The sequence below is a fragment of the Cuculus canorus genome, chromosome 2 (genome assembly GCF_017976375.1).
Source record: "Cuculus canorus isolate bCucCan1 chromosome 2, bCucCan1.pri, whole genome shotgun sequence".
NCBI classification, from domain to species: Eukaryota; Metazoa; Chordata; class Aves; order Cuculiformes; family Cuculidae; genus Cuculus; species Cuculus canorus.
In genome coordinates, this window is record NC_071402.1 from 151,855,366 (window position 1) to 151,880,813 (window position 25,448).

Consider the following 25,448-nt stretch of genomic DNA (forward strand, 5'->3'; position numbering starts at 1 on the left):
TGATGCATAATTTGGTGGGAAGCACTGATTTTATTAGACAGGAAAAAGCAAAATAATCTCTACAATGCAGCTACTATGAAGCCATCTGCGAGAAGCCTAATAGATATCCATCAATTGGCAATATCTTATCCTGCTCCTGTCTAAACAGAACCACAAATTATAGCTATGTACGCGTGGGGTTTTTTTATCCTTTTAGGGATTAACATTACTCCTTACTTAGAAGTGTTTAACAGCTCTACTGAGAGCTGCCTGAAAAAGCGTAGACAAAAGTGTGCTTGATTATGTTAAGTTATGGAAAAAACGTACTTGCAGGCTGCAAATCAAACAATCACAAATGTGGCACTTAAGAGGCCATGCACCTTGTCTAGAAGCACAGCAGCTGGTACCTTTCACAGAGCAATTAAAGGGCAAGGAGTGCCTCAGTGTACTCTCACTGAAACTGGTAGGTGGCCATTCTGTGAACGCTCGGATAATGCTGGAATGATAGGGGAAATTTTAAACTGCAGTATTTATCTAGTTCTGAAAACTGACATTTGCTCCTTTTAAAAAGAACATTCTCTTTTCAGTTTTCATTTTTACTGCTCTTTGCAGGCTTTACAGTAAAGTAACAAAGATGATCCAGAAGCTGAAAAGGCTTTACTATTTCAGCTGGCCACAACCCAACAACATTATGTCTTACTTCGAGCAAAACATTTGTTTCAAGCCCAAGGAAAAAACTCCAGCCTGAAGCACATATCCATGCAGTGATAAAAAAACAAATTGCTGCAACTCTGGCAATCAAAAAAAGATGAGTCACACTTGCACGACTTGGAAGGCATTCAGAAAGCTCACCTTGTACAGGTGTCACTACTGTCCCCTTGAAATGTGGATTTATGTGTATATTCTTCGGTTGTTGAGGTGTCACTGGAGGTGGAGTCATCATTATTCTAGGCGTTTCTATCTGAGGGGGCATATGTAGCCCTGGAGGAGAAGAATGATGCTGATGCTGTAAAGGAAGCAGAGATTGTAACTGTTCCTGCTGCTGCTGTTGCTGCTGCTGCTGTTGTTGCTGCTGTTGATGATGCTGCTGCTGTTGATGGTGCTGGAACAGACTCCTAACAGGTTGCTGGTGTGTTGGAATTAACCTCTGTGAATGAGTCTAAAGTCAGACAAAAGAATAAAGTCACTAGGCTTTCAAGTTAAAATATCCTGACAAACCAGCACAAAACCAAGACATCTTTGGAGAACAATTAAGACCAAATATGAACCAAAAAATCTCATTCCCATATCATCAACTGGAACTGTCAAGAACCATCAGCACAGGAAAGCAAAGGAACAACTGAAGACACTTGTGTGAAGGAGTGGATGGCACAGAGCAAGGAAGCACACAGTGAATGCAGACATTCACTTATTTTTAACAGAGAAACTGCCTAGTGATGTATATCAGGGTTTTGCATATGACACTGGAAACTGTCATCAACTGCAATAAGATACATGTGATGATCACTAGAAATAAGTCCTAGCATCAAAACAAATCCACTAACTTTCACCTCGTGCACAGAAGAGCCTCTCTGAGAACACACACCTAACAGCAACAAAATACAAGTTAAGGCAGATTCTTCAGATATCAGTACAGTCCATCTATCCATACTGCTTGAAGAAAGAACTACTTTAAAGATATTTTAAAAGGCACCTTCTGTAATCCTGAAGAAACTCTCTTGCTGCTCAACACTCAAATCCAAATGGCCCAAAACAGTATTTTTTTTTTAATTTAACTATCATGTTTCTCTTGAGAAACTTCCTTCTGCTTCTGAACTCATTGATACTAGATATAAATCCTAGTCCAATTAACTTCCAAATGGTAGTGCAAGAACAGCCCCAAACTGGCAATCTTTCAGTAACAAAGATGTGGCACATTTTTTTAGCAGCCATACACATAAAGCAAAGCAGGTACAAAGTATGCACAAGAAGAAAATATTGTGATGAGCACAATGTTTACAACACTTAAGATCAAAATAACTAGCAAAGCCTGTAACAACACAGAAAAACAATTATTCCACCTTCACTGTTTTAAAAGCATGAAATATTCTACTGCAGGGCTCTGAACCGCTGAGATATCCACCGACTCCTGCTAGTGATCAGCACCTAGAGTTACTGCTGTTGGAAAAAATCCCCTTTGTTTAATACAGATGGCCTTGTCCTGCAAAGACATATATAGGCTTTGTTCTGCAATTTCAGCTTCCAGTACACGTTATGAATGTTAGCAAAAATAAGTGTGGGCTACCTCTTGACTGTGCATTTGCTGGTTTGGTTGGTTTGGGGTTTTTTTGGATGGAAAAAGTAAAATCTTATAATTTGTGATACAGAGCATATAGGGGGTAAAAGAGATGAACAAAGTTGAATTTCACCTGAAATCCCAATATACTCATTTATCTAGTGGTGATTACCTCCCTAGGGTCTATCTGCCACCACAGAAGCATGATAGATATACAGATTTATTTTTTTTTTATTTCCAGAAGTATCAGCAAAAATACTGTTTTGACAAAACCAAGAAGTGTTTTACAGAATCATACTTTTAAACTAAATTACTATTATTAATGTGGGGCTGAATATGTTTCCATGTTGCACACAGAGGACTCCTCAACGGAATTAACTTATTCCTCCATCTTACACAAACCAACAGGTAAGCCCGGATGTGTTTTATGAGTCAAAATCCACTTCTCATTTGGAGATTCCTCAAGATGAGGCTGGTAACAGGACTAAGCACATACTTTCACAGTCACTACACTACACAAAGCCCTTCTTACATAACTGTGCCCTGAAAGAGCAAAAAGTGTAAATTCGAATATATTCCACCTTTGTAAAGATTCAGGATTTAGAATGCATTTATCCATAATTTCCTGAAAGTATGTTCAAAGAATCCTAAGGATTAAAAGGTACCATTGTAGATGGCTGGTTTGACAGCAGTGCAGGTCTGTGATCTTTCATTCTTCCCCTATCATTGTCTCTCCTTTGTTCTCCCATTCCGTGGCACATAATTGAGCCTCCTCTTCTCCCTCCTCTCCTTGAGCCATACCGTCCCTGTTTAAGCTGCCTTTCGCGCTCTTCAAATTCAAGTAACGCTGCTTTGGCTTCTGCAGAAAGTTCTGTCAAAAGCGAGAGATAGGGAAAAAACATTTTAGCTTCTTGCTGGGAAGATGAAAAATGTAATGAAAAACATCACTAGAACTACAGAAGCATCCCTGCAACTAACAGAAAATTTGCAGGCACTTTGATCTCCTTTAGGTGGCATGTTAACATTTCATTAACCGTCATCTTTAAAAGGAAAAAGCACACAGATACTTGTGTCTGTTGCACAGTCAAAAAGCAGCACGTAAATGAAACAAGCATGAACAAAAAGGTTGTAGTTTTTCCTAAATGCTATTGAAGCTTGTCTTATGTTGTAATAGGAGGCTGTGGCTCTTCTCACATTCATGTCATCTTAAACCACATCTCACTTATCTACAGAAATGTCAGGCAACATAATGAAAGCCCCAATAAACTTTATAATACAGGATATGTTGAGTCTTCCATATAAACAGATTTTATCTGCCAGACTCTTCCGCACACTGGCCTGTTCCAAAGAAGGACTTCCAGGCTGCAGAAGAGTTCTTGCAGTATGTTAACCACTTAATATTTTATCTATTGTATGTGGCTGAAGAACAAGATGTACTTCACAAGTGATAATTCCGCTCAGAGCACACTTCAGAATCTGTGCTCGGCTCAAGTCAAATACACGGCCACTGATAACACCTACTCAACTCATATCACGGGTAAATACCGGAGAATAGATGGCACTCAGCTAAACTGCCAAATTTGCTTGAAACCTGGGACAACACTGATAACATCAAGAGAAAACCATGCAGTAACAGGCCCAAATGATCAAATTACTTGGAAATTGAGATAAAAGTCTATAACAAACCTCAGGAAACACACTGTGACAGTACCAAAACCAGTACCTGGTGCCATTTACCGGGTTTAAGTTACTTGAGTGGGATAAACTTTGACCCAAACAGGCAGCTGAGGATTTTACCACAAGTCAGTCAGATTCCTTGTTGCCACATGTCAATCAGACACCTTGTTATCCCTTGTAAAACTGATTTCTGCCTCTAACAGAACAAAATTAAGCTACTGTACAATAAACAAACTTCTGACAAATAAAAACATATTTTTAATTCATATGAATGACAATTCGTGCAAGAACTCAATTTCTCCACTTAAAAAGTCTGCTCGTAATGTTAAAGGAGACTGGGTACAGGGACCACTTTTCAGGACAAAGTAGTTTTACTTGTTAGTACCACACAATAGCTATACTACCTGAAGATCAGAATAAAATTGGTTTTGGCAACTGAGACACTACAACATCGCCTCCACATCACTACATCCCTCCATCAAGAATGCATAACTAAAGCATTAGAAAACTATTAAAATTTCTTGTGATTCTAATAGCCAAAGCTACTTACACCACCACATTAAACACCTTCATACGTAATCTCAAATAGTCTTTGAAGTCAAGGACTGGCAGAAGGGCAGAGAAGGGTGACTGCCACGTATTCCCACTGCAGCAGCTGTTCTTACTTGGCTACAAAAACCACCTGCATGACTGAGCTTCAAAGACTGTAAATTTGCATGTCCCAGTTTTCAGAGGTATGCAGCACCTCCAGAACGAAAGAGCTTTTCGATTTTTAAAAGAGAAGTTTAGAACTTGCTGACTGTCTAAGAACACAACAAGCGACAGACTCCTAGAAATCCAGGATCTGCCATGTAGTTTCCCACTTAATTTGTGCATTCTGGTGATGAGACAAGTTTCTCTACCTCCTTTTCTCTCCCCTTAATGACACTGCAATTAAGGGACATAAAGCCTTATTTTACAATCACACCAGATATTCTCATGCAATACTATCTTTGCCCTAGAGAATACTACCACCTGCCTTGAAAGATTGGCAGAGCCCAAGACAATCAGGCTTCATCAGGAAAATCTCATAGCGTGCTTAGAAAGGGGCAAGGAATCTCACTCCTTCAAGTCTTAGTATGGTATTAAACATGCACACAACAGCATTTCAAATTCTCTTTGTATTAAACAAAGCAATCAAAAGCATTACATGCGACTAAAACAACCACCTTATCCAGCCTTAGCTGTCAGGGAGAAAGAATCTTGTTCAATGGGAAAAATTAATGGGAAAAAATGGGCTCAGATTTCAAGCCTGTATCCTGTCCACACCTGAAGAAAGTCAAGTTTCTTCACACTTACAAGCATCAAAGACTAGCATAGGCTTAGTCCCCAGGAAAGACAAAACACTGGCTCCTATATACTTACAGAAGAAATGGTGCCATTACACTGCAAAGCAACAGCTCTCCTCCCTTTAACTAGAGAGGAACCAAACACTGCAAGGCAACCTGGGCATGCTGCTAGTTGGAAAGATCTTTTTTTTCCAAGAACAGGACAGGCAGGCCAATTTTTCTGCCATCTCCCACACTATAACCATGAACTGAGCAAGGTAGTTTGGAAAGCTAAGTTCAGTCACTGCAACAAGTACCTATCACTGATATTAATTCAGGATAAGATTCCTATTAAACAGATTAGAAGTCATATGTGTGGAAAGCAATTCTTAATGAAGCCGGGAATAGAGCTAGGCTTCCTACAAGGCAAGATCATGTCTAAGTCTCTTAGCCTCTTGAGCACATACTGAAGGACACACAACTGTAGAAGAATGGGCTGCTCCAAACAAAATGACTTCAGGGTTTTGCTGATTAAGCTTGGGAAGGGATGACAGCATCCAGGGCAAAGTCAATCCTGATGATCTTTTATGTGAAGGTACTTGTCACTCTCTTTAAAATGAAAACTGAAAAAGTGTTTTCCTACTCTCTCTACACAAGTTTCCAAACTTTAAAGGCTGTGTCTTTAAAGGCACAGTCCATGTATTCAGTTCTTCAGCCAGAAAAGTGAAACTGTGTGTAACACTGACCTTAGAAAAAAATATCCCAACCAAACTAAAACTGCCATGAATTCACTGCAGCAAGCATCATTACATTCACACATCTATGACCACAGAAGTACAACACAACCATTTGATTTAAAAAAAACCCCAAAACAATAACAGCAGAATGTAAGATTACACTATTGTCAAGCATAATTCCCCAACAACATGCTACTGAAGGCAAGTGTCCCACCTGTGAAGAATTTTGCTTATACTTAGAACTGCAAGCTCAGAGCCTCAGAGACAGACAGCAAAAGTGAAGGCCCGTGCAGTGAACTAAATTGACAAATACCTCAAGTGCCCTATATTGCTATCAGCCACCAAGCAGCAAAATATGCAGTCAGTTCAATTATTAGGTGGGCTGTTAATGAAATTTGAGAGCATTGTGCCACACACACAGAGAACAAGAGTAGTGTGGAAGACTTCTGCAGCGAGAGAAGCAAGGAAAATAGTCCTTGTCTATCCAAAAACAAGATCAGACTGCTTACTAGAAAATAGGTGATGAGCAGACAAAGAAGAGATCTTCTTTCCCTCCTTGAACTCTTCCAAAGTACAGCCAAGTATTAACACGAAGAGGCCCACCGCTGCTCCCCGGCTCAGAGCTTCTATGTGTTGTGACCACAACTTGCTGAGCCAGGCTACATGTTGTCATGCCCACCAGACAGTGTGCAGGGTGCTGCAGCATATGGCCACTGGCTCCTGCCTACACTGACCCTGAACACAGGTCTCTGCAGCTACATACACCTTGGGCGGCCCCTTGAGAGCAACAGCATTTCAAATTCTCAGGTTTGAGAATCCCAAAATCCTTATTATTCTCAATAATGCAGAAATTTACAACATAAATCATACTCCGGAACAGATATTATAAATATACATATGCATTTATATATACATGCCATTTAAATTGAGAGAGATGGCAAATGTTCTCCTCTAACTTTTCTTCTGCAAACTCAAATACATTACACGCTTCTGCACACAGAGCAACAGGACAACATTGAAACCATTCATTTTAATTCCATTGTCTTGCCTGGAATTTCAGCCACTAGTTATCAGAGCGAATAAAAGCCAACTAAGCAGGACGTAAAAAAGTACCACCACATCCAATCATCTTTGTTATCACTTTACAAATGGCTCCGCAGAATTGTAGAGTTTTGGTCTTTAAATTAGGTACAGAGACAACACTTCAGTTTGGTGATGCCAAAGACATTTTTTGTTCTTCACGTTCCTTAATGTGTAACTAAATCTAGAGTATAACGACAATTCCAACTCTGGGAAGACTTCAATTACATGCACTGAAAGAAGTTACACGCTTCTCAAAGATATAAACTCAGTAACTCTCGAAATCAATTACATAGTTGTCCTACAATATGTCTCCTTTAAAGTTTTCAAAACCACTACTTACATTATCTTGGATAAGGAAATATTTATGAAAGCTCTCAGCTATATTCATGAGAATACTCTCTATTTTTAAAATACAAATTTTTACCAGCATACACACTCATCTTGACTTAGTTCTTGCACACAGTTAATGCAGTGAATCAGCAATTATTTTTCTAGTGTCTCTAAGTGTCAAGATTAATTTCACTATCACTGGTAATAAAATGGTTTCAAATGACAACTTTAATCAGCAAGTAAGAATGCACTCCTCCAATAGAGACAAGCTGTCACAAAAGGTCACCAAAATGTGACAGGATGGAAATTACGTTTGTAACTTCAACTGAAATGTTAATTCCTCTTTACGCGTTTTCTCAACTATATTCAGATTTTAAAGTAAAGAGATGTAGCTCTGCAATGTGGTTTCATTTTTAAACCAGTAGCATCTGTAAAAATTTGCTCTCTAATCACAAAAGCAAGCAGATATTTATACACAAACAAGTATTTTTTGCTGTTTAGCATTCCATCATCAATCATTTAGTCTCTTTATCAACAAATTAACATTAAGAACTAGTATTAATAGAAGTCATTTCACATCAGCAAGACTGTATCTTTGCCAAAAAGTAGTTTTAAATAAAAGCTCTTTAGTTCATATTCATCCACATTCACATCATCTTTTTCCTTTCACCTCAGAGCTACATCCCAAATCACTTAAAATTACATTTAAATATAAGTCCAATTCAAATCACTGTTCAACACTCAAGCTCCACTACAAGTTTTCTCTGTATTCACTTGTCTTTACATTAAACTATAGAGCAAACTCACAGATACACAAAAATTCATGTGATTCTCATTTAGCTCACAATCATGCGCAGAAATTTAGCTATGCCAGTGCACCTTTATTTTTAAAATATTCTGTTTTACAAAGCCACCAGCACCTTTTGCATAAATAACATTGTCTGTATATAGTATGTAGAAATACGGTCTCATAGTTGAAAATACATTTGGAATGCACCTCAGCTAAAATATCCCTTGCCCATACAGACTACTCTGTGTCTGAATGCCTCTCTAGAGGGCTTCCTCCAGTCCTATTCTGATCAGAATCAATTCCTGATGATTAAAACAATGCTGAATAAAGGCCCTCAAACACACTTTGCCTGAAATTGCAAGAAGAGCTATTTGCTAAAGGAACAATAGACCAGAAAGATCTCGACTTGAAACCTTGCACTGACGTCTCACTCACAGCACAACACGGCCTACGTAAATACCACTGTGAAAGTCTGGCTCAATCTCTGCAGCTGGCTCCTTGCTGCTCATGAACAAGTCCTCTTAGCCACAACAATTTTGGTATAGAATTAAGGCTTCTCAGCTTTTCCATGCATAGTAAAAGCTTAAATTTCTTGCAACTGAATTAAAGAAATAGCAGGCTATACATCTTAAGAGAGAAAAATCCTTAGAATTAACATCCTTCGCAAAGCAAGACTTCTAAGGTAAGAGGAAAATTCCATCAAGACTACTTCCAGCAATCTATGTGTCCTCTGTTAACGTAATTCCAAAACGTCCTGCTGTCCCAAAGACACAAGTTCATCGTGAAACAAAGCAAAAGCAGCCAGCTATCAAGCTCACATTGCATGGCTCCCGTATTAACACTATCCTGCGTAAAGAATTCATTCCTACAGCTAGGTAAAACTTGAAGTACAATCTAAACACACATCTCCCAGTGGTATCTGACAATTAGACAACAGTATCTGACAATTTGCCTCCATTATCCAGCCACCTCTCTTGCATATCTTGATTCTCTTCAAAAGATATGGGCTCCTTCCTCCATGGCCTGAATTGATATTTTGGTTCAATAGGAAAACTATGAGGTTGGCACGTCTTTCTGAAAGCAAAACTTTATTTCTGCCTATCTCCCCAATATCTTTATTATCATTATTATTACCATCACCATAGAAGGCCAACATTAATTGGGCCCAATGGGGCAGGTACAACACCAGCATCAGATACTCGAGTACCCAAGGCGCATGGGGGGTCTTGAAGTCAACTCTCATAACCTTAAATCAATGTGATTTTACTTATAGACTACAACAAAGCAGCTACAACAAAGCTGCAAATCTACTGTTTCTTCTGAACTAGCAATGGCAAATCCATTATCTACGTGGAGCAGTGTTCCTAGAAACATAGTTGTGTTACGCTACTCAACTACAAAGGAAATAAATCCTTTTGGACACTGCCTGAAGAATCAATGTGATATAAGTGATCTAGATTGTTTCATGTTAGAAAAGCTGAACCCAGAAACCAGGGTATTCCATATTTTTCTAACACACTCCTCACAAGTTACAATTTCTCTAGGGCAGCCCAATAGTAAGAATGCAAGAGGTTCATAGCATGCTTCTGTTTCTGGGAGAAAACAATAAACATGCAGGTATTTAAGGACAGAACACATGTAACAATATCTGCGTTATCAACTGAAAATCTTCCAAGGATGGAAGTCCAAAGAAATTCCTTAAAATGTATTCCACCACAATATGCAGTGAAACACAGCTCAGATAGCTGATGATGATTGAAAACGGGAAAGCTATTAAACGCATCACAGAAGTGTCAATGAACAAACACTGGTTTTCAAAACATGATATGCTTAAATGTTATTCCCAAGGAGACAGACACTACACATATTCCAACAACTACAGGTGACTTTGGACAACTTAGATATAGGTCCACCTAAGACAGAAGGTGACTCTTCTATCTTTTCCACTAAACTCTCTATTAAAAGTTTTGGCAAGCCTGCCTTTTACTTTTTTTTGTATTATAGTTCTTGAAAATAGTCCACGGCCACAAAAACTCACCCAATGTTTCTGGAATGTTTCTTCTTTCTCTTGTCACATCCGAAAGTCTAATTATTGTTCCTTCTTTCCGTTCAGTTTTGAAACGTAATCGTCCAGACTCTTCATCATCATCCTCCTCTTCATCAGATTCTTCTTTTGTTTCTTCTTGAAGTTCCAGAGATTCAATAGCTGCCTGAATCACAAAATACAGAGGACATACAAACTGAAATACCTACTTTCTTGTCATCGAGTGTCAAAGACAAAGCTTTCTTTAAAAGTCCCTTTGCACAAATCTTGCTGGCATTATACATTATTCTCATACATAACTCAGCAAACATTTACAAGCTCGGTGAATTTTTTACAAATATAAAGCTATGAAGGATATAATAAATTATATAGTAAAGCCTATATGAGAAAACCCATTTTCCTGCAATATTTAAGGGAATGTGGAAACTAGTTAGCACCACCATCTGATTAGTAGTTACTTTTGCACAAAAAGTGACATTTTATCACTGAATTGACTAAGATGCAAACCTGCAATACTACCGGTTTCAACTAATATGAACATTAACTCATTAGCTTTTCTTTTTAACCTGTTAAAAAATGCCAGTAGCACATAGTTTAAAAAAAAAAAAAAGAACAAAAATAACCTTACATCCCAATTTTATTCCTCTAGTTACACAAGACTACATTTGCCTTTATTTTTTCTACTCCTTGACTACCTCCCGGTTCTAATGCAGCAATCAATGAAGAGAACAGGATTGGATAACATTTGAATATAGTAAATTTGTATATTAAAACACTACTCCCAGGCCCTCGTCTACTTTTCAGTTTTCTCTATAACAGAGAACATTTATTTAGATGAAATAATGTCCCAAATGAAAATGGATCACTCTCCTTCAAATTTAAAAAAAAAAGTAAAAAAAAAAATCAATTTCATTTACCTGTGCAGGCATGATAAAATTAACGTTCAGAATGTTACACAAGTTATATTTGATTTCTAGAGTTGAAAATTAAAGTGTTCTAATACAGTATGGCTTTCCATAAAACATTGAATTACTGTGTATTTGGTTGTACAAGCCTACTTGCTGATTCCTTAGAGGCTGTACATGCATTTTAATTCTTTGCAAATCCACCAAACGCACCATAACTTTTATGTTGCTTGAGGACAGTTAAAAAATGAGTGAAATGGAACATGGAAAAGTCAGTTTAATCTTCTAATTAACCAGACTGGTGCAGTAATTTCTACGAAAAAGGCACACCAAGTGTGTCAGGCAAGTGGACAGCTATCAAGACAAATCAAGAAAAAGAATTAATGGCAGAATGGTTCAAGAGATTATAAATTTCTTTTCTCAGGAACCCATCTTCATATAAAAGCAAAAAGAAACATGGGAAGTGAAATAACAGACAAGAGCTAGCAAGAAAATTTTTACTTTAAAAGATAGCACACCACATAGACTCAAGCTCAATGCTACTCTGGCTTTGGTCTGGTGAATAAATGACCCATAGACATGGTTACCAGGCTTTAATGGGCTACTGATCTCAAGTTATTTCCATTTTATCATCTCCTTATCTTGGAATATGTTTTATCCATTCCAGGCAAGCATTCAAACAATTTTTCCAAAAAGCTTTAAGGCTTATATTTTAAAAATGTATTTACTTTTATATAGTAACTCTTCTATATTAAAAAAAAAATGCAGCAAAAGCAACAGACAGAACAGCAGGCAAAAAAAACAAAAACCACAAAAACTTCAAGAATTAAGATAATCCAAACCCCAAAAGCAAAGCCAAATTGAGCACAACTGCTCTAATTAACATATCCATGTATAATCAAAGCACCTCTGAGGGGAGGCAGTTGAGACTCATGGATGAGAAGAGGAATGTTAGCATGGAAAGAGACACTGATTTAAAAAAACTAAAAGCGAAAACAAAAACAAGGGAAAAGGGTTAGCATTTTACTTTCAAAATAGGGACTCTCAAAAAAGAAAGAGTAGCAATATCTCTATCAAACCTATGTTTTAAAATATCATAACACCCCATAATTTTTGTCCCAATTCTTGTCTTTAAAAATTTTCCCTTCAGGATCAGGATTTGGAAGACAGAACTGGAGCGACCGTTTTTTGAGACACGTTCTCACTATGCTCAGCCTTCTGTTCTGCTTCAGAGCATAAACCCCAGACACATCCACTCTTTTTCCATGCCCTTTAAAAGCTACATTGGAATTCCAGTTTTTATTCATCAAATACTGGTCTCAATAATGTAATCTCATCTATGAGTGCAAAACTTACTCATGCAAGGCTCAACATGCGGCTCAGACTGCATAATCAAGAACTACAACCATTAATCCAGTCTGTATTGTCCTGAAAAATTTCGCAATGTTTTAATGAAATGCTACAGAAAACATGTGTGGAAACCGATGCCTTTTCATAATTATTGATTTGGGGAAAAAAAAAGCCCTATCCATTATAAAATAATATATAAAAAAATCCAAGTTGCAACAGACTCCAAAATAACTATTTTCTTACACAACAATAAAAAAAAAATTCTCAAACCTGCCACTTATAGCAGTTTTATTCACAACAATAATTTCATTTACACCAAGAATTTTCCGAGTCTAACTCACTTTATTCATCAGTATAACCCTCATACTACCTACTAACAAACAACACTCGTAAGCATTAAATATCACAGGCAAAAAAAAAAAAAAATCAAAGGAGCTAAAAAAAAAAAAAAATCAAAAGCAGGCACCAAGAAAAGGCGGTGCTGGAGAATGCTAACTGACTCACATCCCAGACTGACTGCACATATTACTGAGGGATTTATATTAATTGTGATGGAGACACAAACATGTCTGACAGCCAACCATATGTTCTCTACACACAGCTCCAGGAAAGGTTATCTGAGCTGTGTAGGAGCGCACACCCTTCCCCTGCAATTTGTTCAGCAGTTGTAGCGTGCAAGATCATCTTTTCCAACTTCCAGGCTAACTGGATGAGTTCTTTTGCCAAGGTTACAGTACATGAATGGATGCTGTTTCTATTTATTCAGGAAAAGATAAAAGTGCAGACACCAAATTAACACATACCAGCACTTACAGGATTCTATTTAATACTTGCTAATCATTAATATCTCTGCACAGAAATAAACAGTCCTTGAATGGCCTCTTGAGGTCACCCGCCTGGACTAGTCAGCCAAGGCTCTTAGCAGTCCTCCCTCAAAGGAATCTTAACATGTCCCATTACGACACCTTGCACAAAGCTACCAAAGAGCTTTGCTGACACTTCCTTGTGAAGAAAAACAATGACCTCTCTTCTATCACAAGGTCAGAGTCTTCTGCCATCCTCATTAAATAATTATCCTATAAATCCGAGTCACAGATCAGAACAAGAGGGAGTGCTCCTGCCCCAAACAGCTGACCAGGCAGTTGCAGGTCTGATAACAGACGCAGTGCAGGGAAAGCAGGAGAACACACTAGTCAGCATGATAAATACCGATCTTAGCACAGGATTCTCCCAAAACATAAGACTGTTTTAGTGGGCTTTGTGTCAGAGATGGCTAAGATGTACAAAACAGGTATGCATCGTAAAGGCCAAACCAGGTTCCTTCCATGTGAAGCATTAAGAACGCAAAACAAAGAACTTCTATTAACTTGCCAGAAAACAAGCAGCGGAGGCTTCTACCAGAGGCTAACACTGAAGGAGCAGCAATTGCTCAATCCTAAGGGATTGAAAAATAACAGAGCAGATAAGAGGATGTTACACCTATTCCAAGGGCACCTTCACTTCACAGATGAAAAATGGGAGTGAAAAACAAACCTAAGACCTTCTAAAAAAGTTTAAAACTTTGCTGTTTTGATTTGCAATCTTTTCATCCTTCTCCGACAGGTGTCTTCTAAATTGACAGAAAAGAACTTAAATGCATAAGTTTGGACTAAACAGAGCTGGAACGATTCAACGTTGGTGATCAAAAGGAAAGCAATATGCAGCACCTCTTCATGCAATGTTTTCTTGCTTACAGTCCTGATCGTATCTTATCAGTATAACCCATGACATGGTTTAAACTTTGCAATGGGGAACCCCCTATCACAGACTTCACAGGAGATAAGTTCAATATAAAACAAAGAAATTATTAATTCTAATTTTAGGCAGTTACACATCATAGAAATAATTAGTGATATTATTACTCCAAAAATACTTAGGACCTGATGTCCCATGTAACTGACAGTTTTAGCATACCAATTTGCTGCTGAAACTCCTGGGTATTGGGTCTTGCTTTGTACCTTAGGAAGACAAAAATGTTGTCTGAAGCACTGCTATATTTTCCAGGGAAGCTCCATGAAGAGTGTTATTTATTCAAAATCCAAGTTCTTAGCACAGTATCAAATTAAATATCAAGTGAAAAAGCATGCCTTGAACCTGATCTGGCCAAGGACACAAACCTTTCCTGCCTCTTCCTCACATTTCCCACCCGAGTGCCACCCTTAACTCACTTCCCTCATTCACCATTTTCCCCGCACCGTGCTACTATTCGCCAGCCAGTGAGCTTTTCTCTTGGTTTACAGAATTTCTTCATGCAATATAAGAGGGTTTATTTGCTTTTAATGTGAAAACTACTTAAAATACAACAGTACCACACACTTCTCTCTATCAGCTCGCTCTCAGTTATGCAGATGCCAACCTTCAATCAAGAAATAATAATGCTATTCATTTGTACCGCATCTATTACAGCTCCATTCTTGTGTTGGATTTTCTACAGGAGAATGCCAACCACCCTTGTTTACAAGCAGTGAATGTTATGACATTTAAATATAACACTGGAATAAATAACAAAACTATTCAGAGCTGGAAGCGTGCATCTTACCATGAAATAAGCAGAACTGCATACTCTACAAAGGTTATATCTCTTATTCCCATTTGGGGAATGCAACTGTGAGTCTACAGACAAACGTAAATAAGCTACACGTGAAATAATAAAGGAATAAATAGCACTATTTTGGAAACAACAAACCTGTAGTAATATGCAAGCCAGAATGTGGATCACTGTATAAACATGTGGACAAAACATTGACATTACACAATGAACAAATTCTCTAAAAGCTCTACTGAAAACATGAGTGGATGATATTTTTTGAATAAAAGGAATTTAATTTTGAATTGGACAAATTTAGATAACATGATTATTGCAGAATTTGCATTAGTTCATACTCTAAAAATGAAGCTGTGCTATTTTAAAGCATTAAGTTTGATAGTGAATCCCACCTATGTACTTAATTTTACATGATCTGCTTTCATCATCTCATACAGACTGACTGCAAAGAGCCCAAACGCATCAGGCTGCTTTTAAAGCACCAGAAGGAAAGTGTATATAACCTAGTGAATGCACAAGAGTTGAAGTGTTTTGCAGTTCTTTGGAAGAGCAGATTTAATACTTAGGAGATTAACTATGTTTGAGGTGTATTTGTTGTAAGACGTCATGCTTGCAACAGCGAAGACTGAACAATGCGCGTGGCCCCTTTCAATGCATCTCTCTTCACCTACCAAAGAATGCTATTCTATTATAGTACATTTGATATAACTTCAGAATATCACACCCATTTGTTGGAATTTCACAGAATAATGTTGCTGTGTCTTTGAGGAATTAATTTCCTGATGAGTTAAAGCTCCAATGCGGGAACACACTCTGACTACACTTCTCAGCAGGTAATCCATTCAATCCTATTTAATTAAGAAATGGAATAAAAGTAATATCAAAGTAGATTCCTGGTGGGAAAAGCAAAAAAAAATCCCACATCAAAAACTCACTGCAAATTAATAACAGGTATTATACCACTATTCCAATCTATAATGAGTGAATGTATACTGGCCTAAGTATACATATTTCTGACATAAGCTATCTTCTTGCAAATGAAGGAACTCTTCCTTTTCCTAACTGAAGAATTAACATAAACTTCACAGAAATTTCAACCCCGATACAACTTCTTTCAAAACAACAAACAAACAAACTAACCTTTGCCTTTCTAACATAATGAACCTTCCAGGATCACACTCCTCCTTGAAGTGGGATACACAAGAACAGTATCCACACCCATAACAGCAGCAAATACCCATGTGGAACATGAGGCACCATGGCTAATAGAGATTTAACAAATAACATGCAGTAATGCTATCACTCTCCTACTTGGAACAGTCCCTGAGGTTTCTAATGTTGAAGCTAAGATCAGACATGCACATTTAGAGCTCTCCCTTATGATTTTCATCACAAGAGGGAGAGTAGATCCGATGTATGTGACAATATGAATACTACTACAGTTCATCTTACAGAATGAGTAAGATCACCAATAACTCAACATTGGCAAAGTCACATCAGTTCTTACCCAGCAAAATGGCTAATTCCATAAATTCAAATTCTGAAAAAAATAGTTAGTTTAAGTTGCCATTAAATTTACAACATACCTCTTCCGATTCATTCCTTAGTGTCTGGGATTCTTCCAGTTCCTCATCAGCTGTATACTCTTCTTGTTCTTCAATTGCTTGCTCATTGTAAGATTGCATGTAATCTTCATCCTAAAGCAACAACACAAGAACATGAAAAGACACAGACCAACTTTACAGAATCACAGACCCATTTGGCGATGGAGTCTGTATGCGGTTACTGTTTCCAAAACTGGAACAGAGCTACTCTATCTATTACAACTGTCAGTTGTAAGTGACACACCATATAAGGTAGAAATAGCAGAGTTTTTAACTAGACACTAATTTCAATATTATAAAAGCCATACCCCAAACAGTTTTCATTCAGATCCCAGGAATGTTATCATAAAGATCCCATCTACCCGTTTGCCCCATCTAATTCTTCTAATACAAACTCAAGAAGCAGACAATGCAGTACTTTCTTACCAAAGGAAATATGCACCTATAGCACATATACACTTACATCAGATTTTACTCCACCAAAAATACAAGCATTCTTAAAACATTCTGCAAGTGCCGACACATGAATGGCTTCAATTCTGAACAATTATTACCAAAACCAAGAGCAAAACCTCTCCTAAGTAAGTTTGCTTGTATTTTAAAACATCATTGATCACAACAAGCTTTAATTAAGATTAAATCATTTCACTAGCAATTAAAGCCAGTGCATGTTCTCTAATACACTGCTTAAATTATATTGAATTATGCAGGTGACATTTTCTGAACTAACCTCCAATCTCTTTATTCAGGTTTAGACAGTTCTCAGTTACAAAAAGGATGATCGAGCAGGACATCAATCACTTTGGGATATTAGCACCTTAAAGATGTCTTTAGCAGGTCAATAATCTTTTCACCTTCGAAGGACTTTATCAGATCTTGTCTAAAGCCTGGATAAAAGCTTTTGCATTAAGTACTTCTAACAATTGGCAGTGTATCTCCACCACACAAAGCTGTTTTCTTCCTTAAGGATACAATCCTCAAGGTCATGATTCTCAACTGCTTTCCAGCATGACAAAGGAGCATTACCTACCGCCAAACAAGCTGTCAACACAAACTTTGTCACAGCCTAGATAAAGAAACTGGCAGACAGTGATAATAGGTCTAATTTCCCCTCCTCCCTAGGGAGGTAAACAGATTTCACATCAGTCTAAAACCCTACGCACATGAAGCAATGTTATCTTTGAAGATACAATAGAAGGAAACTCACTGGAAATTCATCTAGAGGTTCATTGATTTCAAGGTCTAGCACTTCATCTTCTTCTCCATGCTCTTCCCCATATTCTATTTGGTCTTCTGTCAGTTCAGGATCATTGCCTTCATAATGTCCTTCCTCTGAATACTCTGAAGCATATACTTCAGGTGCTTCAGATTTGTCATAAACAATTTCATCTTCCCCTTGGTCATACTCAGACTCATGTTCTACCGACTGATCATTGATGGCCTCAGAGAGTTCATATGACGACAGCATGCCAGATGTAGCATTGAGGCTAACTGTGACACCTTGAGAACTATGGCACAAAGGGGAAAAAATTCAGAGGCTGAAGCATAACAGTCAACTACTCAAAGATTTAGCAAAACAAAGCCAACAATTACAAAATTTCCAAGTTGGTGGACAAAATAATACCTCACGCTATTTGATTCCATGCCATATTCTCATAATGCATACTGTACTGCAGCTTATCACCAGCTGCAGGCTATTTGACCAGGGGAATCAAATCAACCAGATGGTTTAGCAGGTCAAACTGGCAGAAGTCCTGCTCAGAAACCAAAGCAGACCGGATTCAATCTTAATTCTAAGACTAACAAAAAATTACACAAAATTACTGTAACTGCATCTGCTTCCCCAATCTGTCAGAACACGCTAGTAAATATTTTTATTAGATGTATAAATATTGTTCCTTTTTTATTATCTTGCATTCAAACTCACATTTTTGTAACAGATTTAATATTCCACTTAAAATAATGTAAAATATATAGTCAAGAACTGTTATTTAAATGCCTAAATTTATTCCAACTTGGTAACAGCACTGGCACAGACACTGAAAAAAAAATCTATATAATAACTGACAAGCTTAGGAGGAGGAAAAGCAAACCCCAAAATTTGCTGTTTACAATAGCCAGCGCCCTCAATACTTAAAAGAGCAACTAACTCACTGCAGACTAGTTAGCAAAAGAGGAGGGCAAAAGCTCTTGATTTGAGGGCTCCAGGAAAACAGGTTTTCACATATATATTCCAATTACTCATTGTTTTCTTCAGTCTGGGGGAACAAGATCTAGGCAGCTTTACATCTGCAAGACTGAGAAGATTTAATACAAACATGGAGATTTTATGCAGGATTATCATTATCCTTCCAACTAGAGAGGCAGAAATGTGTTTGAATGGAAACAGGAACAGGGGAAAGGAGTGAAGCAAGATCCTCACTCCCTGGCAATAACACTGTTAAAGATGCACAATTTTCTACAGAAACCTGCTTCCACTGAGCAATATTATCACACTTGGATATTCTCTCATCACTTGTGCAGTCACAGCCATCCCTGCTGCCCGGGGCTCACAAGGAGGAAATTCAGAGAATAAACAGCAAGGACTGTAACTGGGATTCTGCATTTTGAAGGGAACAATCCAACCATCACTCATGCAGGGAGGAAAAAGCAGCCAATGACTGATACTGAAACATATCCCTAAGCACATCATCTACCCGTCTTTTAAATACCTCCAGGGATGGCAACTCAACCACCTCCCTGGGCAGCCTCTGCCAGTGCCCAATAACCCTTTCAGTGAAGAAATTTTTCCTGATGTCTAACCTAAACCTCCCCCCGCACAATTTGAGGCCATTCCCTTTTGTCCAATTGCCTGTCACTTGAGACAAAAGACCAGCGCCCACCTTGCTACAACCCTCCTTTCAGGCAGTTGTACAGAGCAATAAGGTCTCCCCTCAGCCTTCTCTTCTCCAGGCTAAACAGCCCCAGTTCCCTCAGACACTCCTCACAAGACTTGTTCTCCAGCCCCTTCACCAGCTTTGTTGCCCTTCTCTGGACAGGCTCCAGCACCTCAATGTCTTTCTTGTAGTGAGGGGCCAAAAACTGAACACAGTATTTGAGGTGCGGCCTCACCAGTGCTGAGTACTGGGAGGGCACAATCACTTCCCTGGTCCTGCTGGCCACACTGTTTCTGACACAGGCCAAGATGCTACTTGCCTGCTTGGCGCCCTGGGCCACTGTAGGCTCATGTTCAGCTGGCCTTCAACCAACACCCCTAGGTCCTTCTCCGCCAAGCAGCTTTCTAGACACTCTTCCCCATGCCTGTAGCACTGCACAGGGTTGTTGCGTCCCAAGTGCAGGACTCGGCACTTGGCTTTGTCCTCATACCATTGGTCACAGCCCATCGATCCAGCCTGTCCAGACCCCTCTGTAGAGCCTTCCTACCCTCCAGCAGATCAACACTTCCTCCCAGCTTAGTGTCATCCACGAACTTACTAAGGGTACATTCAATCCCCTCATCCAGATCATCAATAAAGATACTGAACAGAACCATTTTGCTCCTCACACCAGGTTCAGAGCCAGGTATTTATTTCCTGGATCTTCCTACTCCTTTCCTCATCATTCCCCGTAACAGGAATGACAGAGGCGAACACTACCTGTGTACCCAATCCCTTTAACATTTGTTCGAAGGCCCTGAAGTCCCTTTTAATTGCCCTCAGATTCCCTGTTGGGTTTCAGCACGGCCTACTTGGAAAATCAATAGTGGATAACAACTGTGGGCCTGACCGGAGTTGGAAGTTTTCTTTCCACATCTCTAACCAAGGTCCCAGGTACACAGCAGACTTCCCTATGTAGTGGGTCCAGTCTGCATATCAGGCCTTCTGTTCCCTTCAGAAGGGAGTCCCCTATGACAACAACCTGCTCTTTCTTCTTTACAGAAGCCACTTTGGTGGATAGCTTAGGGTGTCTTAACCTGGGGAATGTTTCTAGGCTGTGAGACCCATCGTCCATGTTAAGGTCTGGTTCCACTAGCAGAGCTTCATATCTACTGTGCAAGGGAACTTGGGCGGGTGAGGTTGACACGGGACACACATCTGCTGTGCTGGGCAGGAACCTGCTGCAACTTCCCTTCGACCCCTAAATTTCTCTGTTCAGCTGAATGCAGAAAGGATGAGGAGTCCTCTGTTGCATGAAACATACCTGCCTGTTGGGTGTGAGACAGGGAGCACAGGGTGTTGTTGCGGTAGTTAATCTCCCTCTCACACTCCCTGATGGTCCTCAGCATGCTCAACCTCCTCCCTGAGTTCTGTCACCAAGCAGAGGAGTTCCTCCACCTGAGCACACCTCCTACAGGTGAATTCCCCACTGGTGTCCAATAGCAGTGCAAGAGCGATGCACGCTCTGCAGGCCAGCATCTGAGTGGCAGCACGCACTATTGTGGCTCTGTCTGGAAGGCTGCATCAGACACAGCTGGTGCAGATCTTCAAGAGGCCGTAATTTTCTGCCAAGTGGACACCATGGTTCCCTGGTACTTCTGGTCGAGGTGCAACACGCAATAAAAAGGAAAAGCCGGCAAAATAGGCCACAAAAGCACCAGCGGTCCTGTTAACACTTCTGCATCGCAAGCATCTTCCTTCCCCCTCTAGTCTAGCTTGAAAAGTAAAAATGTCAAGACACTAGTTTTGACTTGTAAGGCCCATAATTCATTTGCAAAGCCCTGCCATAACAGAACATACTGAGGCTCCTTCTCTATGAAAACTCGTGTGAAACACCTGCTCAAACCTATGAACACTGTACGAAATCTGCTGTATAACCGTATACAAATATTTAAGCCACAAATGAAGCCATACAAACTATGAAGCTCCCCTCCTCAGGGTCTTAGGAGTTAAGACATATTTTTAAAAGAAAGTTGTCAGAAAAAGACTTTATAGAAGGAAGCCAACAACAATACCAAGGCATAGAACAAGAGGTCTGTAAGTACTTATAAATAATACTAAATGCTGAGGAGATGTCACAGTTTCTTCTTTATAAGCCTTTTTAATAGATAGGAGTTAATTTTATTAAATTCAAATAAACAAAAAATCATTTTACTGAAATGCTAACAATGATACTGAACACATTATGTCTACATCATTAAGTTGTTGGCTAGGTAAAAAGCAAAACTATTTTAAGTATATATATCAATAACTTCAGTGTAGTAATTACTAGTTATCAGTAGTAGTAGTGATAAATAGCTTGGAGTTATCTAAAACAACAAGATTTAGAAAAGAGATACCGAAATTCTTGTTCCTCTTCATTGTCACTTTGCAGAAGATCATCATTCAGCTCTTCATCTGACAAGTCTGACTGGTTCTAGGTGTCAGAAAAAGTCAATCATGAACATAAGAAAAGAATATAAAGTTTTAACTAGGCACTGAAACTACTGAAACATCATGAATTTTATATTAAGAATGAATCCCAGACTAAGTCCATACCTTCAATGAAATTACCTAATTCAAGGAGAAAAAACACAGTACACAAGAACTACGTATCTGAAAATAAATGCTCGACAGTCTTATGGAAATTTAAAAACTCATATTTGGCTAGCTAGCAACACTTTTCAGTGATGTATTCCCAAATACAGCCAAAGATGACTCACTTGAGTAGTACCAGGAACAACAGATAGCTTTAGTGCTCTTAGTTAACTGCCTTGTGACTCTGATGCATCAGGCAGGTCAAGAACAAACACTAGGTTAACAGCATTTTCTGAAGAGCAGAAAATATACTGGGAAACTGGAGGAAAGGATACAATGGCATGAAGACAACTGAAAAAACATGATTAGTTTATAAGTGAAGAAAAAAAATAGATAAAAATAAGCCTTTTCTGTACTCATCCTAATTTGCCTATAATATTTTCAGTTGCTTAATTTTTTTTAAATAACTACTTACTAGGAGGAGACAACTGCAGTTTTACTCAGCAATATTATTTCCATCCCTAAATTAATAGTGGCAGAAAGGTTATACAAGGGCAGATTTATCCAAAAGCACTGAGATAAGATTAAGTACCAGCAAGTTTAGCCTAAATAGCTCAAGGAAAACTTCCTCAGAAATCTATTAATACTCCACCATAGGAGTTCATATCCACAGGTACTGCTCAGAACCCTGTAACACAGAAAGCTGAAAACAAGAATAGAAAAAAAAAACAGCAGAACACAGAATACATTGGAGAAATCTAATACTGGTTAGTATGAATATGGATTTTTTTTTTAAAGATAAGTAGCTCTATCAACTCGTGTTTCAACTAAAAAGAAGCATGTAATGTTAACTGCTTATATTTTTGATAACTGCCTAACACGCATCTGCAATCCCTATCCTCCTGAAATTTTATTTTTTAAACCAGTACATGAGACAAAAACTTCCTGTCTTTAAAAGGGATTACTTACACAATAATCTCAGCAGCTAACTTCCAACATCTAGAGTGTAATTATAAAAAACTACAGCAATTAAAACTGAGCTTTTACCAGATCTGGGTTTCTTAACAAACCTATTCATCTCTAACTAAAACTTTAAAAACTATATTCTAAATTAATTTGTTTAGCTGACCAAGCAGAGAAAGAGGTATGAGTCAGTTTTGATTTCCCACACAGAAGCCCCATCTTCTAGTGCAAATACCTGCCAAATCCAAACATACATTCAGTTGTTCTTACAAAGTTCTGTTTTGGAAACGGGTATCAGAGTGAGGAGTCTACAGCAGACATGGGGAACTCATTTACATCCTCCAGTGTTTGCTGTTCCCATATTCTTTGCTCACAGTAGAAGAGGTAATCTTCTGCAAATTCATTAGACAAAGCAGTAGCGGACTGTGTGCAGAGTAGCAGATCTTTCACGGGCACCACTGATTGCTTTTTATTTACTCTCTAGTAAATACTGCTGGTATTTTGATGAGTAACTTTTAATAGCCAAAAAAAACAGCAGTTGAAGTGAATTCTCCAGGATGCTAATCAGCACTAAGGAGGCATAATTTGGTTTGGTTTCATTTTTTTCAATTGTTAAGTCAATATGAGTTACAAAGAAACTGATTTTGACAACCTTTTTGAACCACATGTTATGAGAAGATATATTATCTCAGAACAAAATTATTTCTCTAAAATTTTTTATTTTAAAAAGCTAGACTCCGAGGTATTTCACAATAGGAAACAGAGCTCTGGGTGCCCAACACCGGCAATAGTGCAGATCTTGGGTACCTGTGGCTGTCAGGCTTTGGGGATGTGACTGTAAAATACGAAGAAGACCATACCAAACAAGTGAAGTTGAACAACATTCACATTTTAACATCTGTAAAAATTCACTTTAATGCACATCTCTTACCTTTTTGCCAGTTAGCAAATCTTCTCCAAGCAAGTCATCATCAAGTTCACTGGAAAACATTAACAAATTTAAGTTGAACCTTGGAAAACAAAACAGACTCTGTATAGAATATACAACTTCAAAAACTAACTTGAGGAGAACTGTCCCTGAGTATGTGTAAAGCTTCCCTTTTAGCAAAGCATTCAGCAGGTTGCAAAAGGAGACATATATATATCTCAAATGGAACAAGGGACAATATGCTTTAAGACCACTGTTGTACAGTCGTTTCATTTTCATATACCCTCCTTTACGTATACCTGCAACTATAACACAGCACAGAGACCTAAACAAAGTATAGGTATTGAAACGTAGTTGGCTAGGTTCTCACTCTACACTCTTTACTCCAAGGCCCTTTGGGCACATTGCCTGTACTGCGGATTCCCATCTCTTCAGGGAAGGGGCAAATGAGACAGTAATGTCCTGCAGGCAAAACTCAGCCTACAGGCCACCACGTAGTCCAAGCTGCACTGTAGCAATGAGACGCAGGGATGGCAGCTGCTTGGAAGCCACTTCAGCCTACATCTTTCATAAATACCTTACTCCCTACTCCTTGAGTTGAGGATAAGTTCAGACTGACATTTCTAAAATGGCAAAATCAAATGTATGTTTCACCACCTTTATAAGTGTGGCCAAGAATTCAGGAAGCATAGAAATACCTGGCTTACAAAACTTCTGCCATCACACAGCATCTGTCCCATAAACAGGATGCAACACAAAGAACTGCAGTCTAGATTAGTTAAGCTGTAGGACAACTGCTTAATCACATTCTTCCTTCAGTGAAATAATTATCTAGTGACAGGAATAAATGGACTTCCTCTTCTATAATAAATGCTTATTACTGAAAAATGTCTGTATTTGAACACACGTCCTTATACTAAAATGAGATAGCAGTAATTTGAAATATGATCTGCAATTCAAGAAAATGAACCTATTTCTACCTGCAAACCTTAAAACAAATAAAACAACCCCCCACACTTAGATACTATACAAAAACTAAATACCTTAAAGTGAGAATGGGCTACATGAACAGAGTGGGAAAAGGTACAAGAGTACGTTAGGACTGCATAGGAATACTTGAAAATGGGGAAGGCAATCCCAAGATATAAATCAGTGCTAAAAGTTGTTTTTGTAGATGGATACACCTCTTTCAGATATGGTTACTGTACAGATAACGCAGAGGGCATGAAAATCTCGTGAGATAGAGAAGAACAGATGATACTCCAAATCAGCACTAAATAGGACATTATTATCAGTACACAGTGTTTGACCATAGTTACTGATATAAAGCAGTTTGAGGAATGACTGAATGTGAACAATTGGCAACTGTTTTGTGCTCACTGCAATATTAAACAGAAATTGGGACAGAAGACAAATCATACATCCCAAAGAGCAAACTGACTGGAATTTAAGCCCTTTAC

The 25,448-nt window shown here is 38.5% G+C and overlaps 1 protein-coding gene across 6 annotated transcripts in view; it reads right to left on the reverse strand.

Annotated features, from left to right (window-relative positions):
* The window catches only part of RBM33 (RNA binding motif protein 33), a 106,634-nt gene that overhangs the window by 67,839 nt on the left and 13,347 nt on the right, over positions 1-25,448 (reverse strand). For 5 of the 6 annotated variants that reach the window (XM_054057564.1, XM_054057561.1, XM_054057560.1 and 2 more), the window contains exons 3-9: positions 23,992-24,040; positions 21,920-21,996; positions 17,873-18,173; positions 16,648-16,758; positions 10,217-10,388; positions 2,920-3,125; positions 832-1,138 (exon numbers count right to left, since the gene is read on the reverse strand). In XM_054057564.1, coding sequence (XP_053913539.1) covers positions 832-1,138; positions 2,920-3,125; positions 10,217-10,388; positions 16,648-16,758; positions 17,873-18,173; positions 21,920-21,996; positions 23,992-24,040 — 1,223 coding nt within the window. The remainder of the gene's footprint in view (positions 1-831; positions 1,139-2,919; positions 3,126-10,216; positions 10,389-16,647; positions 16,759-17,872; positions 18,174-21,919; positions 21,997-23,991; positions 24,041-25,448) is intronic. The other variant, XM_054057563.1, reaches the window with a different exon arrangement.